The sequence below is a fragment of the Piliocolobus tephrosceles genome, chromosome 9 (assembly GCF_002776525.5).
Source record: "Piliocolobus tephrosceles isolate RC106 chromosome 9, ASM277652v3, whole genome shotgun sequence".
Taxonomy (NCBI): Eukaryota; Metazoa; Chordata; class Mammalia; order Primates; family Cercopithecidae; genus Piliocolobus; species Piliocolobus tephrosceles.
Genome location: NC_045442.1, coordinates 13,895,693 through 13,913,536, shown reverse-complemented (window position 1 = coordinate 13,913,536; position 17,844 = coordinate 13,895,693). Strand labels below are relative to the sequence as shown.

At 37.7% G+C, this 17,844-nt stretch overlaps 1 protein-coding gene across 3 annotated transcripts in view; it reads left to right on the top strand.

Annotated features, from left to right (window-relative positions):
- The window catches only part of INPP5F (inositol polyphosphate-5-phosphatase F), a 140,111-nt gene that overhangs the window by 106,804 nt on the left and 15,463 nt on the right, over nucleotides 1-17,844 (top strand). For all 3 annotated transcript variants that reach the window (XM_023224308.1, XM_023224307.2, XM_023224309.1), the window contains 9 exons: nucleotides 1,393-1,591; nucleotides 2,135-2,314; nucleotides 3,208-3,275; nucleotides 9,063-9,187; nucleotides 9,322-9,399; nucleotides 10,298-10,418; nucleotides 11,852-11,980; nucleotides 14,020-14,137; nucleotides 15,691-15,889. In XM_023224308.1, the coding sequence (XP_023080076.1) occupies nucleotides 1,393-1,591; nucleotides 2,135-2,314; nucleotides 3,208-3,275; nucleotides 9,063-9,187; nucleotides 9,322-9,399; nucleotides 10,298-10,418; nucleotides 11,852-11,980; nucleotides 14,020-14,137; nucleotides 15,691-15,889 (1,217 nt within the window). The remainder of the gene's footprint in view (nucleotides 1-1,392; nucleotides 1,592-2,134; nucleotides 2,315-3,207; nucleotides 3,276-9,062; nucleotides 9,188-9,321; nucleotides 9,400-10,297; nucleotides 10,419-11,851; nucleotides 11,981-14,019; nucleotides 14,138-15,690; nucleotides 15,890-17,844) is intronic.

The following is a 17,844-nucleotide window of genomic DNA, read 5'->3' as shown; positions in this document are numbered from 1 at the left end:
GAATGCTTTTACATTACCATTTAAAACTGATGACTTGAAGTTGTCATATTCAAAGGTGACATTTGGCAGCATAACTTTCTCTATGCCTGTCAAGAGTTTTGCATTTATTGCTAGAACAGAAATACAAGTGATGGGAATGGTGATAAGAATGCAGATAGATCCTTTACCTCACCATTTTCAATTTTTACCACTTTCCTAATCCTATCTGCAGGCCCCATAAAACAAAACAAAACCGTGAGATAGGATCTGGAGTGTTTGGTGATGGAAGAAGAGGTGGATTTGAAGTGGATGCTGAGATTAAGCCTGGGTACACTTATGGAGATAAGAGAGAAAGTAGGATGAAGAACAACTTTCTGGAGCATTTTTATCCTTTACTGTCTCTGCAGACAATAAGTTGAGAAATCTGTCGTCTTAGTCTAACTGAAAGGGACAGAAGAAGAAATCTTTATTTTATTTATTTGTTTCTTTGACAGAGTCTCACTCTGTCACCCAGACTGGAGTGCAGTGGCATGGTCTCAGCTCACTGCAACCTCCACCTTCCAGGTTCAAGCGATTCTCCTGCCTCAGCCTCCCAAGTAGCTGGGATTATAGCTTGCGCCACCATGCTTGGCTAAATTTTTGTATTTTTAATAGAGACGGGGTTTCACCATGTTGCCCAGGCTGGTCTCAAACTCCTGACCTCAAGTGAATCACCCGCCTCAGCCTCCTAAAGTGCTGGGATTACAACGTTGATCCACTGCAACCGACCAGAAGAAGAAATCTTTAATCAATACTGTCCTAATTATGTTGGATGACATTTTAAAATAAGACATTTATGAAATGGGTTTTTTTGTTTGTTTGTTTCATTTGTGACTTAGATTTTAGCTTGAGGAAGCGAAATTTTTTTTTTTCTAAGCCAGAGAATAAAGTAGACCTATGTGTTTCATAATAAAGTGATCAGAGTTGGTTTTATTTTATTAAAGCCTTAATACAATTGGGAGTTGAGAATCATAATCATAAACATTTGTTAAATACTTCTTATATGGCAGGCACTGTGCTGAACACTTTATGTGTATTATCCATTTAATCTTCACATTTTCATGAAGTAGTTGTTACTGTTTCATGGAGAAGGACAGCAATGGTGAGGGGACTCCCCTCAGTGAGTTAATAAATGGTGGCTTGGATTTGTACCCAGGCAGCCTGGCTCTTAGGCCGCATTCACCATAGAGAAAAGGAAAGACCTCCTCTGTCCCTTCCTTCCGTGGTGTTCTTCAATAAGCAGAAAATATAGTTGAATAATGGAAGTTTTCTGCTTCTAATAAACTGAGAAATATGTGCCAACTACTGTTTGGGTTTAAGAAAGTAGCAGTGCTGTACAGAATAGAAACAATATGATGTGCATTTTGTTTTCAGACCCCAGATGTGAACTTTTGGATTATCCCCATGATCCAAGGTTTTGTACAGATTGAAGAACTTGTGGTTAATTATACCGAATCATCTGATGATGAGAAAAGCAGCCCGGAGACCCCCCCTCAGGAGTCCACCTGTGTAGATGATATTCACCCACGATTTCTAGTGGCTCTCATTTCACGCCGAAGTAGGCACAGAGCAGGTGAGTGGAGGGCTCTAATAGCATGCAAATCAAATCCAGGCGAGAATCGAAAAGCTGCAGATGTGTTGAAATGCTAATGACAATAATGGATTTGGAAACACAGTTGGCTTCAAAGTGCTTGGGGACTCTAAATACTGTGATATAATTGGAGACAAATTTTTGAAGAGGGGTGAATAAGAGTTAGCAAAATGAAAAGGAAAAGGAGGTACATATATAGAGAGAAGAGAGAAAGTCACTTGAGATGTGCTTCAGAACACTGGCACTCCACTGACAGCCTGTACCACCGTGATAAATCTTTCCTATGTGCTAGTGCCTTTGGGAAAACCTTTCTCTTTCAGTTCAGAAGAACTGAGCTTCAACTTGTTAAAAACAATGATGCATACAGTTAAGATTTGGGGTAAGTTGATACTGTTCTTCTTGGCAGTTGCACACTGAATCCCCAAGACTATCCTGGAAGACATACATTTGATTAGGAAGCATAATCTAGTCAGACTAAATAAGTTTTTTAAAATGTTGCTGTTTTCTGTTTTAATTTTCTTTCAGGAATGCGCTATAAACGAAGAGGAGTGGATAAAAATGGAAATGTTGCAAATTATGTGGAGACTGAGCAGTTAATTCATGTTCATAATCATACCCTGTCGTTTGTTCAAACACGAGGCTCTGTACCTGTCTTTTGGAGCCAGGTTGGGTATCGATATAATCCAAGACCGCGGCTGGACAAAAGTAAGCAGGTCAATTATGTTGTTTGCAAATGATGATTTCAGAGAGAATAGTTTTTAAGAAATTAGATACCTGTTAGGTTTGGATTTGCTTTGCCAGATACTTCATTCAAAACAATAACTTGTATTTGAAAAATGTAATAGAAAGTGGTGTAATAATCATAGGAATAAAAATAGTTGACTAAGTCATTTAACAGTACAAAATTTCTCTAACAGTAGAGCAAAACAGCTTACTTCAGAGATTTTAAATTGCTATTGCTTTGAAGAGTACTGTATTGAATGTTTAACTTTGGAAAGGAGCAAATCTAGCCAATATTTGTAGAAGCAGGAAATAGCTTAAGATGGAATCTACCAAAAATCAGTAAGACGCCTTTACTCCAATATTTTTCTCTGAAAGTTTTTTTTTTAAATTTTTTAAATTTAAATCTTGAGTATTTTGTTTCTTCCAGTGTCTTGTCTTTAGTATTGGAATAGCTAAGTCATTTAAATCTAATTATTGAATGAGGCTGATTTTTAAAAAATTGTTAAAGTATATTTCTCTCTCAAAACTTAGTTGGTATTCATGAGAATTCAGTATAGCTTTGGTTTTTAAAATACTGTTTTAGAGGCGTTTTTATTCTCTTTTAAACTACGTGAAAGCGTTTCTGAGAAGTAGGCTGGATATATAAGTAATTTCATAATGTCATAGTTTGCACTTTCAGATATATTTTAGTATAGTGTAATTGGAAAAAAATCAGATCTTTGACTTAGCATTTCATTTTTAAATGATGGTTTTAGGCAATCTTAGTTCATTTGGGCTGTCAATAAATTATTTAAAAGTAAGAATGAAGATGGAGTAGACACTAATATGTCTTAAACATGGGAAGGAAAAAAAGATTTTGTATCACTTCTTTGTAGGTGAAAAGGAAACTGTTGCCTATTTCTGTGCCCATTTCGAAGAACAACTGAACATTTACAAAAAACAGGTGGGCTTTGATCTACAGTAGTAAAATGTTCCTTTATCTTTAGAAATAACTTTCTTTAAATTTCATAAAAATAACATTGACTATTCAAAATTAAAGCATTTGTCATGATGTTAAACACATTTAAGCTAAGAGTTTTCTTAATATTCTTTAAGAATAATCGAGTCAGCTACCTTTTTTTTTCTTTTTAAGAGATTCTGTCTTACTATGTTGCCCAGGCTGTACTCAAACTCCTGAGCTCAAGCAATCTTCTCTCCTCAGTCTTCCCAGTAGCTGGGACTACAGACACGTGCCACTGTGCCCAGCTGAGTCCGCTACTTTAGACTGTGTTTGGATAGCGTGAAGATATTAGACTATCAATTAATTATAGCAATCTAAGAAGCATCTAGACCAAGGAATGAAAGTCATGTCTCAGTACCACCTACAGTTCCACCTCCTAGAGATAACTTGTTATGTATTTTTCAGTATCTTTTTTTCTCTGCTCACCTTCATATGCACTCCCATATAGGAATGCAAGTGTATAAACCAAAATCAACTGAAAACTGGTAGGTGAGATACAAGTTCAATGATTTTGATACAAGACGAATTAGTAATGCTGTTATCCATTAGCAATGACCAGTGTGAATGAGTAATGCCGTGTAATGTGTAATGAATAGGTAAATGCATTTTTTTCAGCAACAAAAATGAAATACGAAGAAACAACCTAAAATAACATACAAAAAGATAGCATGTATATGGAGAAAAAAAAGAAAAAAACTACTGAAGAACACAACAGAAAACCTGACTTAAGTGGAGAGAAAATACCATGTTCCTGGAAGGGAAATTTCAATATTAAATAGATTTCAGTTCTTCCTAAATTAATATATAAATTTTGGGCAATCACAAAGTCTCAGCAGGGAAATAGCAAACCCTCAGATTGAAAAAATTATGAGGTTTGATGATAAGAGTTAAAAGGGGCGAGTATTTAGGTTTTGAAATAACTGTCACACACTGGTTGAAGGAGCATAAGTTGGTGCAGCCATTTTGAAGGTATTATCAATTAAATTAAACATACTTACATTGCTTAACCCAGTAATTTTAATTTTTTGATATCTATCCTATATACCCTATACAAAAATCAGTTGAGATGGATTATGAACCTAAATGTGAAAGGTTAAGCAATAAAGCTTTTAGAAGAAAAAATAGAACATCTTTTTGACCTGGTATCTTAAATAGGACTTTAAAAAGCACTAACTATTATCTTCCCATGTTTTCAATGTATTATTATGTATCACATATTTTATTAGTTATTTAATAAGAGGTAGTGCCCATCTAGGAAATAGTTTTTATTTTTAAAAAAACACTCTAATGAAAAAATTGACAAACAGACTTTAAATTTGTTTTTATTAAAACTTTACTAAATTGTAAATATTAAAATACTACTGTAAATATTATTCAAATTGTATTAAAACTATATATGACTTTAGAAAACACCATAGTGAAAAATAAATGATAAATTTGACTTTATTAAAATAAAAAACTTCTGTTTGTTAAGGCATAAGAGAGGCCGGGTGCGGTGGCTCTTGCCTGTTATCCCAGCACTTTGGGAGGCCGAGGCAGGTGAATCACGAGGTCAGGAGATCGAGTCATCCTGGCTAACACAGTGAAACCCCATCTCTAACAAAAAATTAGCTGGGCGAGGTGGCAGGCGCCTGTAGTCCCAGCTACTCGGGAGGCTGAGGCAGGAGAATGGCTTGAACCCAGGAGGCAGAGCTTGTAGTGAGCTGAGATCACGCCACTGCACTTCAGCCTGGGCGACAGAGCAAGGCTCTGTCTCAAAAAAAAAAAAAAAAAACACACACACACACAAGAGAATGGAAAGGCAGTTCACAAAGTAGTAGAAGATATTTAAGATTTTTCAGTGTATGTATGACACAGGTCTCACATCTAGAGTATATTTAAAAATGCCGGCCAGGTGCGGTGGCTCATGCCTGTAATCCCAGCATTTTGGGAGGCTGAGGTGGACGGATCATGAGGTCAGGAGTTTGAGACCACCCTGGCCAGCATGGCGAAACCCTGTCTCTACTTTAAAATAAAATAAAATAAAATAAAATAAAATAAAATAAAATAAAATAAAAATTTAACCGGACATGGTGGCTTGTGCCTATAATCCCAGCTACTCGGGAGACTGAGGCAGGAGAATTGCTTGAACCTAGAAGGCAGATATTGCAGTGAGCCGAGATTGCGCCACCGCACTCCAGCCTGGGCGACAGAGTGAGACTCCGTCTCAAAAAAAAAAAAGCCTATAAATTTATTCAAAAGGATGTACAACCCAAAAGAGAGCTGGACAAAAGAGGATATCCAGAAAGTCAACAGATGTATGCAAAAGGGCTCCGCTTTGTTAACTGTCAGGAAAATGCAAATTAAAGCCACTACTCAGCACACCAGAATGGCTAACATAAAGTCAGGAAGCCTAGGCAACATGGAGAAATCCTTTCTCTACCAAAAATACAAAAATTAGCTGGGCACAGTGGGATGCACCTGTAGTCCCAGCTACTCAGGAGGCTGAAGTGGGAGAATCACTTGAGCCCAGGAGGCGGAGGTTGCAGTGAGCCAAAGTCATACTACTGTGCTCCAGCCTGGGTGACAGAGCAAGACTCTGTCTCCAAAAAAAAAAAAAAAAAAAAAAAGGTGGAGGGAATACCAAATTTTGACAAGGGCATGGAGCAACTAGGACTATAATAGAAAAAATTGTTAAATCTGTCTGAGAGAAACATATTCAGTCAAGGAGGCATGAACACGGACACTCATTGCAGTGTAGAAACAACCAACAACCTAACTGTTCATCAGGAGGACAGTGGGTGGGAAAATCAAGCATGGTGCATCTAAAGTATTGAATATAAATGGTGGAAAAGAATGAGGTAAATCTACGTGTACTAACATGGGAAGATCTTAAAATCACCTTGTGGAGTAAGAAGAGAAAACTTTAACAGCATATGGTATGTTAGCCATTTAAAAAATCCCACAAAACAACATTAGGTCATTTACATACAGGCGATTTTCTTCCATCTATTCTATCCACACACATATGACATGCATATTTGTACAGAAATGCATTTATGTGGGCTGAATGGGGACACACCCCACTGATAACAGAGGGATTGGGTTGTGGTCAGGAAGGATTTGACCTTATTTTACATTTGAATTTCTTTCAATGTGAATAAATTCATGAATTAGCAATATGTATGATTATAAGTAGCTATAAAGAATAGAGGCTGTCTCTACAAAAAAATTAAAAATTAGCCAGGCCTGGTGGCATATGGCTGTAGTCCCAGCTACACAGAAGGCCAAAGTGGGAGGATCACTTGAGCCCAGGAGGTGAAGGCTGCAGTGAGCCATGATTGTGCCACTGCACTCCAGCCTGGGTGATGGAGTGAGACTCTGTCTCCAAAATAAATAGGTAAATAAGTAAAATTAAAAAATAAAAATACAATAACGAATAAACCACATTTTAAATGTAACATGCAATTATAAAACAACACAATATTAAGGTGTGTAAGCAGAGGAAATAACCGTTTCCCCCACACATCCCTGCTCCCTGTTGACTTTCACATCAATTTTCTAGGTGTGTGTATTGAACAGACACTTCCTGATTTCTAACAGTACCCCAACAGTGTTCATTTATCCACCTTTTCCTGGGTAATTGCTTTCCAGGGCGATGGGCCCACGGTCGGTCTGACTCAGTCATGGTGGTCCCATTGCTCTCACCAGTGACTGGTTCAGGCGTGGACCTGTAAGTCCCCTGGGAGACTTCTGGGAACAGGTTTCCTGCTCTAATAAGAGATACAGGAACCAATAGTCCCCCTGTGGTTGCTGTGTCTGGGTTTCATGTGGAACTGCTACAGCTCTCTCAAGACTGTGAAGGAACCAGCCTCAGGATTAGCCAATATGCTGGCAGAATAAAAAAGATGGGAAGAATGGCAGAGTAAAGGGATGGAAAGAACCTGTGTCCTTAATGGTATTGGGAATCACTGTTAAGCCATGTTGGAACTGTCCTACTTCCAGACTTGTTCTGAGGTATGAGTCAGTTGACTCTAATTTGTCATACGCAGCAAAAAAACCACCTTGACACACGCATATACACAATTAAAAACTCGAGTCAAAACAAAACTATGCCATATATACTATTGTGCCGCTGTTTTCATTTAAGATCTCATGGCTGCTGTTTAGCCATATCTCTTTTGGTGGACCTTTAGGATATACTAGTTATTTTGCTGTTAATATTATAAAAATTCTCCAGAAAATGTCTCTTTTTTTAAAAACTCCATGGACTAGGAACAGAAAGCATTTTATGTATTTTGGGAACTTGTATGTTTTATAGAATGAATTTATGGAAATGAAATTGCTGGATCATACAGTATGTATATTTAAACTCGATGCTCACCACTCTTTTGCTTCTGAAAAGAGCACACCAGTTTTTTGTTTTGTTTTTTGTTTTAAAGCAGCAGTAGGAGCTAGTGCCCATTTCCTCACTTATTGACCAGTACAGTCTGTGTTTAGTATTCACATTTGCCTAGGTATAGGTGAAAATTCATTTTCTGTTTTAAATTGTATTTCTTTGAGTATTAAAGTTGTCATCTCTTCATTGAGTATAGGCTCAGAAATTGTAGTTTCATATTTATTAGCTATTTGTATATTTTCTCATATGGATTTCCTCTGTATCCTTTACCCATTTTTTTCCTTATTGTATTTAGGACTCTTTATGCATTATTGGTTTTTATGTTGCAGGTGTATTCTCCTAGGTAGCACTTTGCTTTCTTACCTTTGCTTATACTGTCATTTGGTACACAGGCTTAAAATTGTTTAATGTTATGCTTAGAAAGTCATGCCCCAACCTACATTTATAGAAACATTATTCCAAGTTATCTTCTAGCTCTGTTATAACTAGAAATACTATTTAGATTATTAATGCATCTAGAATTTATTTGTGTATAATTAATTAATGAGGTAGGGAGCTAATGTAAGTTTCTCCTTACCCCACACATAGACATCCCAGTGTCATTTACAGACTAGTCCATATTTGCCCCACAGTGGTATCGTCAGCATATCTTAGATTCTTCAGTGTTTTCCTAGGTCTGCCTTTGGGCCGCCACTCCTGATCTGTTGAAGCACTTATCTATTTCTACATTAGTATGACAGTTTTAATTGCTACAGATTTAGAGTATGTTTTGTTCTCCAATGGGGCAAGTCCCTTTTTTATTATTAGTTTCCAAATTTTTTTCCACGTATGAACTTTTGAAAGAGTTGTCAAGTTCATTAACAGATCCTGATGGAATTTTGATTGGGATGGTTCAGTGTATAGATTAATTGGTGGAGACTTGAAATCTTTACAGTATTGAACCTTGATGCCTAGCAACATGGTATATGTTTCTGTTTATTCAGGTTTTCTATCATATGCTTTATGTACTTCAGCAGCATTTTATCGTGTTCAGTATTTAGGCTTTCTCTATTTCTTTTTAAATCTAGATATCTGAAATATTTGCTATTACAAAGGACCTTGTTTTCATTATTTCATTCTAATTGGTTATTGCAAATGTATAGAAAAGCTATTACTGTCATTGATGTCAATTCTCATAAACTTAAATGTAGGTAACAAATGAAAAAAATTGGAAAAAAATTGATGTTTGAGTGAATTAATTTCTAAGCATGGCTATAAAGTATTTCTAACACATAATTCCAGATTGTTAAAAACCACATTATGATTCTAACATCTAATTAAACTTAATTTTTTCTGTTTCTTTGCTCTTATAGGTTATTATTAACTTGGTAGACCAGGCAGGAAGAGAGAAGATTATTGGCGATGCTTATCTGAAGCAAGTGTTGCTTTTCAACAACTCACACCTCACTTACGTTTCCTTTGACTTTCATGAGCACTGGTAAGATGGCTTTCTGAGAATAGCGTTGATCAGTTGCAGTGTTTTCCAAACCGCATTAAATAGCATATCTTAAGTTTTAAAAAAACTCTATGATTAAATTAAAGATTTTTTCTTTCTTTTGGCATGGATTTTAGCCGAGGAATGAAGTTTGAGAATGTTCAGACCCTAACAGATGCCATTTATGACATTATTCTTGATATGAAGTGGTGTTGGTAGGTATTTTACAAGAATTCCTTTTTACAAACTCTGGGATCTGTGAAATCATAGTGCCACTGAGCATTAAACTGATAACAGTATGCAGAGATCTCATTTTTTTGTTGTTCGTTTTGCTTCCCAGTTCCTATTCTTTTCAAGAGAATGTTTTTGACCCTTAGGCAGGTGGTGTTAGCTTTGAACAGGGAGAAGGTGTGAAATGGTCAGGCCAAATGAAGTGAAACACTCTGACTGTTCTTTAAGGAGATGAATTTATTCCTTCTCATGCCCCATGGTCCACATTTTCTCTTTCTCCTGTTACTGTTCCTAACACAGGAAGGAAGGCTTAGAGGTACTTGGTCTCAGTTTTCAGGCATTTCAAAATTATCAGAGACAGAAAATGGTTCTGAATACAGGAAGTTTAAATTGGCTTAAAGGACAGAACAGAACATTCGATTAGATGTTAAGACTACACGGGTGGCCAGAGAAATGAGATGAGCAAGCCATGCTGCATGACTCCTCACTGGGTGGTAAAATAACTTCGTCTGTTTCAGAGAGTTTAGATGCATTTCTACTTTAAAGGAACAACGGTGTTTTAAAGTGCCTTCTGGTTTTTTACATGTAGGAAAACATAACTTGGGATGATGTCAGCTCTGCCTAGTAGTTGTAGGACTTGGGGCAAGTCACTTTGCACCCCAATTTTTTTTCCCTTAAGATGAGGATAATATCTTCCTTGCCATCTTACTGTGTAAATTAACAATGATGTCTATAAATGACTCAATAATGCATAGCATATAAAGATATACCAAGCAAATTACAGCCAGTGCTGCTGTTTTATTGTTATACTTTAAAGACTTGTGTCTTTTGAAAACCCTATTATTTTATATTGTAAAATAATTCTGTATTATTTTTAAAAAGGGTTGATGAAGCTGGGGTAATATGTAAGCAGGAAGGGATTTTTCGTGTTAATTGTATGGACTGCCTGGATCGCACCAACGTGGTCCAAGCTGCCATCGCGAGAGTGGTCATGGAACAGCAGGTAATTTGGAGTCTGTTGGATTGTAAATACTCATTTTGAAATGCTTTTTTTCCATGAGTAAGTAAATAGCTAAATATTTTTCAAATGTCAAATATTCCATAGAACGCTTACAGCATCCAAACACCCTTGTTGCATTAAAACCTGGAAAGCACAACCTGCACTGGAAATAAGTTAAATAAAGTGAGATTTTCTTAATCACTCGTTTCAAAAATGTGACAACCAACATTTTAAAGTCTGTTGGGTGGCACTGTATGGTCATTTACCTTTTCCTTCTCACCTCCAAGCCCACCCTTCTGTGTTTGGGGCTGGGAGTCTTGATACTGCATTTCTTTTTCTTTTTTTTTTGAGATGGAGTCTTGCTCTGTTGCCCAGGCTATTGGGGAGGGAGCTGCTGATGGGAGGAACACAGGTGAAGGAACCTGTGTCTTTTTCCTCCTCCTGTGTCATGGGCTTCCTTGAGTGCCTCTTATTGGCAGATCCAGCAGGCCAAGCAGAAATGTGGTGTGTAGTAGGCTGGGCGCAGTGGCCCATGCCTATAATCCGAGCACTTTGGGAGGCTGAGGCAGGTGGATCACCTGAGATCAGGAGTTTGAGACCAGCCTGGCCAAAATGACAAAACCCCCTGTCTACTAAAACCCTACTAGCCGGGCATGGTGGCAGGCTTCTGTAATCCCAGCTACCTGGGAGGCTGAGGCATGAAAATCACTTGAATCCAGGAGGCGGAGGTTGTAGTGAGCCCAGATCGTGCCACTGCACTCCAGCTTGGGGGAGAGAGTAAGACTCTATCTTTAAAATAAAAATTAATAAAATAAAATACATAAAATAACCTTGTGACTGTACTTTGAGGACATGAATCTGTTTATCTTACGTAGTGTTTAAGCCAGGTTTGAGTTCAAGCCCTGACTCTGCCACATACAAGGTTTTGACTCCGTACAAAGAACTTAACCTCTCCAAACCTCAGTCTCATCATTTGTAAAATGTAGGTGATAACAGTAGTGATTACATAGTGTTGTTAGGACTAGTGAATGTGAAAAAACAGTGTAAAAAAACTCTTAGAACCCTATCCTTGGCACAGTTAACACTTACCAGGCACTTAACTATTCTGCCACTGTTAGTATTGTTTCTGTGTGCTTTTTTGATATTCAGTTTCACTTCATAGGCAAATTTACAACAAAGACAAAATATAATAGTATGATTCTGCACATTAAAAATTGTACCAAAACAGTATAAATATTTCATTATATGTATTCACCTTGTAGCAATGTATAAAGCCATCCTTCAAGCCCTGCTTCATTAACGAGTCCGGAAAGACCGTTTCTTGTATCTAAGGGTCCTGAATTGTATGTGAATATGTTTCCTTTTTCTGCAGTACACATTTTTTGCTGTGGTTTTCTGGCCCATATACAGTTAATCCACCAATGTGTTCGTTTTAGCTGAAAAAATTAGGTGTGATGCCCCCGGAACAGCCATTACCTGTGAAATGTAATCGCATCTACCAGATAATGTGGGCCAATAATGGTGACTCCATTAGCAGACAGTATGCTGGGACAGCTGCTCTGAAGGTAAATACTTGCAGCAAGCATCTGTGGGTCATTATTTAGGACACAGACTGTGGTTTAAAACCACAGAAAGGTATGTGGGCTCCAGGTTGGGGGTGTGTGTAGTTGACTCTTTTCTGAAATGTTTGGCTAAGGCAGGGCCAGGTAATGTGACTCAAGCAGGCCACGCATTACATCAGCGGGAGAGGGGGCTGTGTGGACCTGAGGAGGAGTGTGTGCTCTCTCTGGAGGGGCCTGTGTTGCCAGACCCTCCAGTTTTTCAAGGGATTCTGGAAATCCAGAATTTTATATGAAATGGTTGGTTTTCAAAACTGACAGAACAGAGCATGTCTGCTGGCAGGTTTTGGCCACCAGTGTCATACTTCATCTTTGAGTTTGAATCCCAACCCTGCCTCTTAACTAGCTGTGACCTTGGACAAGTCACTTAATCACTCTGATTTGTCACACAGGAATTATACTAGACTAGACGTATTTCAAAAGACTGCTATGGGATCATATGAGTCAGTGCATGTTAAGGGCTTAGAATATTCTCTGACACACGTAAATGCAGAAGAAACGTTTTAGTTATTGTTAAAAGTAAAGTCTTTTGAAGATCCTATAGAGCTATTCCTCATAGAATATTAGGTTAAATATGAAATACATTCTCTAGTAAATAAATTCCTTCATCTGAGAGCGTTGTCCTCTGTGGCAGTAAGAAGTGTTAGAATTTGTTTAAATTAGGTTTATGTTAATCATTCTTCAAGGTTCTAGTTCATCTCAAGGTACTTCTTATACAGGTTGTACCATCAAGGACTTAACAGGCATCAGTCCTTTTTTTGCATTGAGTGATAAATATCAAAAGCTTTTTATTAATTACAGAAGGTAAACTTTAGAAGTCTTGGTATAGGCCAGGTACAGTGGCTCACCCCTGTAATCCCAGCACTTTAGGAGGCCGAGGCGAGTGGATCACCTGAGGTCAGGAGTTCAAGACCAGCCTGGCCAACAAGGTGAAATCCCATCTCTACAAAAATATAAAAATTAGCTGGGCAGGGTGGTGTGAGCCTGTAATCCCAGCAACTCAGATGGCTGAGGAGTGAGAATCACTTGAACCCAGGAGGCGGAGGTTGCAGTGAGCCGAGATTGTACCATTGCACTCCAGCCTGGGCAACAGAGCAAGACTCTGTCTCAAAAAAAAAAAAAAAAAAGGCCTGGTATAAGTTAGTGCTTACAGCGAAATACTTCTCTTTTTTTCCCCTTGATTTTAAACTTCTTCGAGATGAGTATTCATACCTTTTTTCTGTAATAGAGACTTGTTGCTCTACTAATATTCCCTGTGACTGGCCTAATTGGCAGCATGTTCTTCCTAAATTGTCAGTTTTAGGACTGAGATTTCTGAGATTGCCTTGGAGAGAAATAGAGGGGTTGGGAGGGGGAAAAAGAAACTACACCTGCCTTGCCTTAAGTTTAAGTCACCACTTCTCTAGGGACTTGCTCTGACATCTTTGTTGTGAAAAGTGCAAGGGAAACAAAACAGTTTAAGTTGTCACTGGGTTCTGCAGGTGCTGGTGATGTGCAGCAAGGTATGGAAACCTCTGCTTTTCCTCCCTGTGTAGAGCTCCTCACCTACACACCCAGGCTAAAAGCCCATTGTGATAAACTCAAGGAGCTATCCACATTTTCCCACATCAGAAACTTGGTTTTTGAATATTACACCAGCTTGAGATGTAAATAGTTTTTATTGTTTTGGTGTTTGTCATATAATTTGTTTTGACCTGTAAATTCTAGAAATTCTACAAATTGCTAAGAATGGCTTTACCCTAAAGCACCATCTAACTGTGAAGACTTGATGCCACAAATAGCATGTGTAATTATTTGACGAGCTTAGATCAGGGTAGAATACTAGTAGATATTTTAATTTAACTATACTATTTGAAAATTATAAAAGTCAGACCTTGGAAATTACAAAAGCCTGTAGAATTCCATACTTGAACTGAAAGCTCACAATTTTTTGGGGGGCATTCTTGTGTTTAAATAAGGTGTCAAAATGAGTTTTTGTTTGACAGGGTGACTTTACAAGGACAGGAGAAAGGAAGTTAGCAGGAGTTATGAAAGATGGAGTGAACTCAGCAAACAGATATTACCTCAACCGATTTAAGGATGCTTATAGGCAAGCTGTTATAGGTAAGAAGCAGAAAAGCTTTTCTTTCCTCAAAATTTATGTCTTCTGTGACTAATACTTTACAGAAACCAGCTTCATTAACATAATTCATGTTTTGTAATATACTTGTGTTTCTGTATTGAGCATCTTACCCAATACATCAAATTCAAATTTTTACAAGATTAGAATTTGACAAATATTTTTGGCTGGAGCAACAAAAGAAACCATCTATTTTCCATGCATATTCATCGGTTTGTTACCCAGGTAATAGAAAGCAGGGTTTGAAGCTCCTGGAGTGTGGAATAAGGTGCCCTAAAATCTCAACAATTTAAAACTTCTTATTCCGTTTGTTTTCTCATTACTCAAGACTGAGCAATGTAACCAGATTATTTTTCCTGTATGCTATTTGTTGTATGTTCTTGCTGTGGACAGATATGCCAGCCTTTTCCATAAGCATGGTTTAACAGAATATTAGGGTACCAGATTTAGAGATTACCCTAACCAACTCATTTTTTTGGAAGAGGAAATGGAAGGATAGATTGCCCAGTAGAATTTATGCATTGACATTTTTAAAATTTAATTTTCATGAAGATGTTACTGTATAGGATTAAAGTAAATGCAGTGTGTTCTGGATTAGAACCAAATGTAACATAGCTGACCTGTGGTCCCTGAGGGTCTTTTTGAAATCTTATTTCTTCACCTGATTATTTAGTGCACACATCAGTCTAGTAGGGCCTAGACACAGGCCACTTAGGAATTTGAGAAGTCTGATATAAAGAAGTTTGATTCATTTGCCAGACATGGAGGGTGCATGCTGTGACTACAGAATTGGATTTTAGCAGTTGATATTCAAGGAAAAAAGAAGGTATCTTGCTTCCATTGGTTATAGCTACTCAGTTATATCATTGAGGACCCCAGTTCTGTCTCCTCTCAGTTCAGCCATCCATAGCATCAGCTGCATCTAGATGCTGAAGCTGGCTGAGAGATCTTCAAGGTTGAGAGATAGAAGCCAGTAGCAATCTGTGTTTGTCTCTTTCATGTGTAGGGCTGGTGGTTGGCAGATCTTTTTTCGCCGAAGCCTCCTTGAGTGTCGTTGTCCCATGAGACAATGAGATAGGGAGGATAGGGAATGGGATTATAATGATTTATTAAGGCTGCGCCGCATGCCCCGCCAAGAGGAAGTTAGCTTGTCTGTTCAGCTGTTTGCTCATTTTACAACTGGCTTATCTTTTTATTATTGATTTGTAGGGGTTCTTTATTCTAGATACAGGTCCCTTACCAGATAGATGAATTGTAAATATTTTCTCCTGTTCTAGGGGTAATCTTTTCACTTTTGTGATGGTGCCCTTTGAAACACAGTTTTTAATTTTTATGACGTCCAATTTGATTATTTTTTTCTTTTGTTGCTTATGATTTTAGTATCATATCTTAAAAATCATGCCTAATCCAAGGTCACAAAGATTTATGCTCATGTTTTCTTCCAAGAGCTTTACAGTTTTAGGTCTTATACTCTTTTGTTTTTTAAAAATATATTAGTAAACTAAAATGATGATAGATATTAACAATTCCACCCTAGATTTGATGCAAGGCATTCCAGTGACAGAAGATCTTTATTCCATATTTACCAAGGAGAAAGAACATGAAGCTTTGCATAAGGAAAATCAGAGAAGCCACCAGGAACTAATTAGCCAGCTCTTACAAAGTTACATGAAGTTACTACTGCCTGATGATGAGAAGTTCCATGGGGGCTGGGCCCTCATTGACTGTGACCCCAGGTAAGTTGGAGTGGTGTCCAGGTGACCAGCTTGCTTAACAGATGTTGGGAAGTTGTCATGATTAACACTGGCAATTGCCCCTAAAGCTGTGGGCATGGATGCATGGCGCTTGGTTATTTCCTCTATGGGCTGGTAGTAAGGCAAGCTGACTGAGGCACTTGCCTTGGATGCAAAATTAAGGGGGTTCTAAAAACTTGGTAATGAAGAAAAATATTTTGGTGCAGTATTTGATTGAAAAAAATTTAAACTGCCGAACTATAGCCTGCAGCTGGCTGTGGGTTTCCCAGTCCCTGCACTAGAATCTAGGTTTATTGTATTAATGCACGTAAGTGAGTGCAACACGAGGTGCGGTGAGGCTGGGTATTTTTATTGGTTATAAAGTGGTCCTGGCCTTGCATAAAATAAATAGGCCAACTAATAGTCTTTTTTTTTTTTAAATAACAAAAACCATCCAGTTTCAAGTGGTTCTTAAAAATATCAATGAATAGCGGGATCTAAATTTATCCACTAGATTGAATGCTTGCCTTTAGGCTGAAATCTAAAACGATAACCTTTAATATTATAAATCAGAAACATTTTAGGAAATTGTAACCCAAGCTTTAAGAATAAAGCACTGTAGTTCGATTTTATCTCCTACATTTTGCGTGTTTTTAGTAAGAGGGGCATAAAATGTGCTTGAAAGTACAATTAAATGAAAGATAGTATTTATATATTAAAAGGAATAAAAAACAACATTGACTTGTGGATTCATAGGGAAACATCCCATGACATTAAACTCATGGATTTTTTTCACTTTGATAGTAAATACTGTTATGTATGGATGTAATTTGTGGACTTTAAAAATAAGAGCTGAAGTTTTCCTCACACACAACCTAGCAGAAGGTTTTTGTGTTTGTTTAAGTCATTTGGCAAAGCTATTTTGATTCACCTCCTTCACTTGTGTTTTTTAGTGGCAGCAATCCAAGTTAATGTAGCACCAAAAAAAAAAAAAAAAAGAGTACTTTTAATTCCCATTCAAAAATAACTGCTGGCAGCACACCTGCATCTTTCTTGAGTTTTAACTGCACTTAGATTTTTAAGAGGGTATCAATATCATCATGATTGTCAATATCATCTTTCTTCAATCAAATATTTTTGTGTCTACTTTGGGATAATCAAATTTGGGAAAAACCAAAAGGTTTCTTGCTAGTGCTGGCTACCATTTTGTAGGGTACATTGCACTTGTTTGATTTCCAATTCTGTAATTTTTATGGAAAATTGGTACCATGGGGTGAAGAGTATTAAAAAATGTAAAGTGTATATAGCTTTGCTATTTAAAGTTTGCAACAAAGTTTGGGTAAGGATGCTTTAAGAGTCATTAGAAGCCTCTTGCAAAGATTCATAAAAACATACTTACTTCTGACAATTGTATTAATCAAAATAATGAATAATGGTATGGTGGCTTGCACCTATAACCCCAGCACTTCGGGAGGCCGAGGCAAGAGGATCATTTGAGTCCAGGAGTTTGAGAGCTCATCTCTACAAAAAAATTTTAAAATTAGCCTGGTGTTGTGGTGCATGCCTATAGTCCCAGCTACTCAGGAGGCTGAGGAGGGAGGAACTCTTGAGCTCAGGCGTTTGAGGCTGCAGTGAGCCGTGACTGCAGCACTGAACTCCAGCCTGGGTGACAGAGTGAGACCCTGTCTCAAAAAAAAAAAAAACAACAAAAAACAAAACAGTGTGGTGAAACAAGAATAGTCCTCTAGGATTAGGTCTTTAAATCACTGGCTGGGCACTGTAGCTTATACCTGTAATCCCAGTGCTTTGGGAGGCTGAGGTTGGAGGGTTGCTTGAGGCCAGCAGTTCAAGACCAGCCTGGACAATGTAGTGAGACCCTGTCTCTTAAAAAAAAAGTCACTGTTGGGTGATTAGAGTCTCAAATCTTTTAAGTTCTCAGCTACCAAATATCTGCCTCA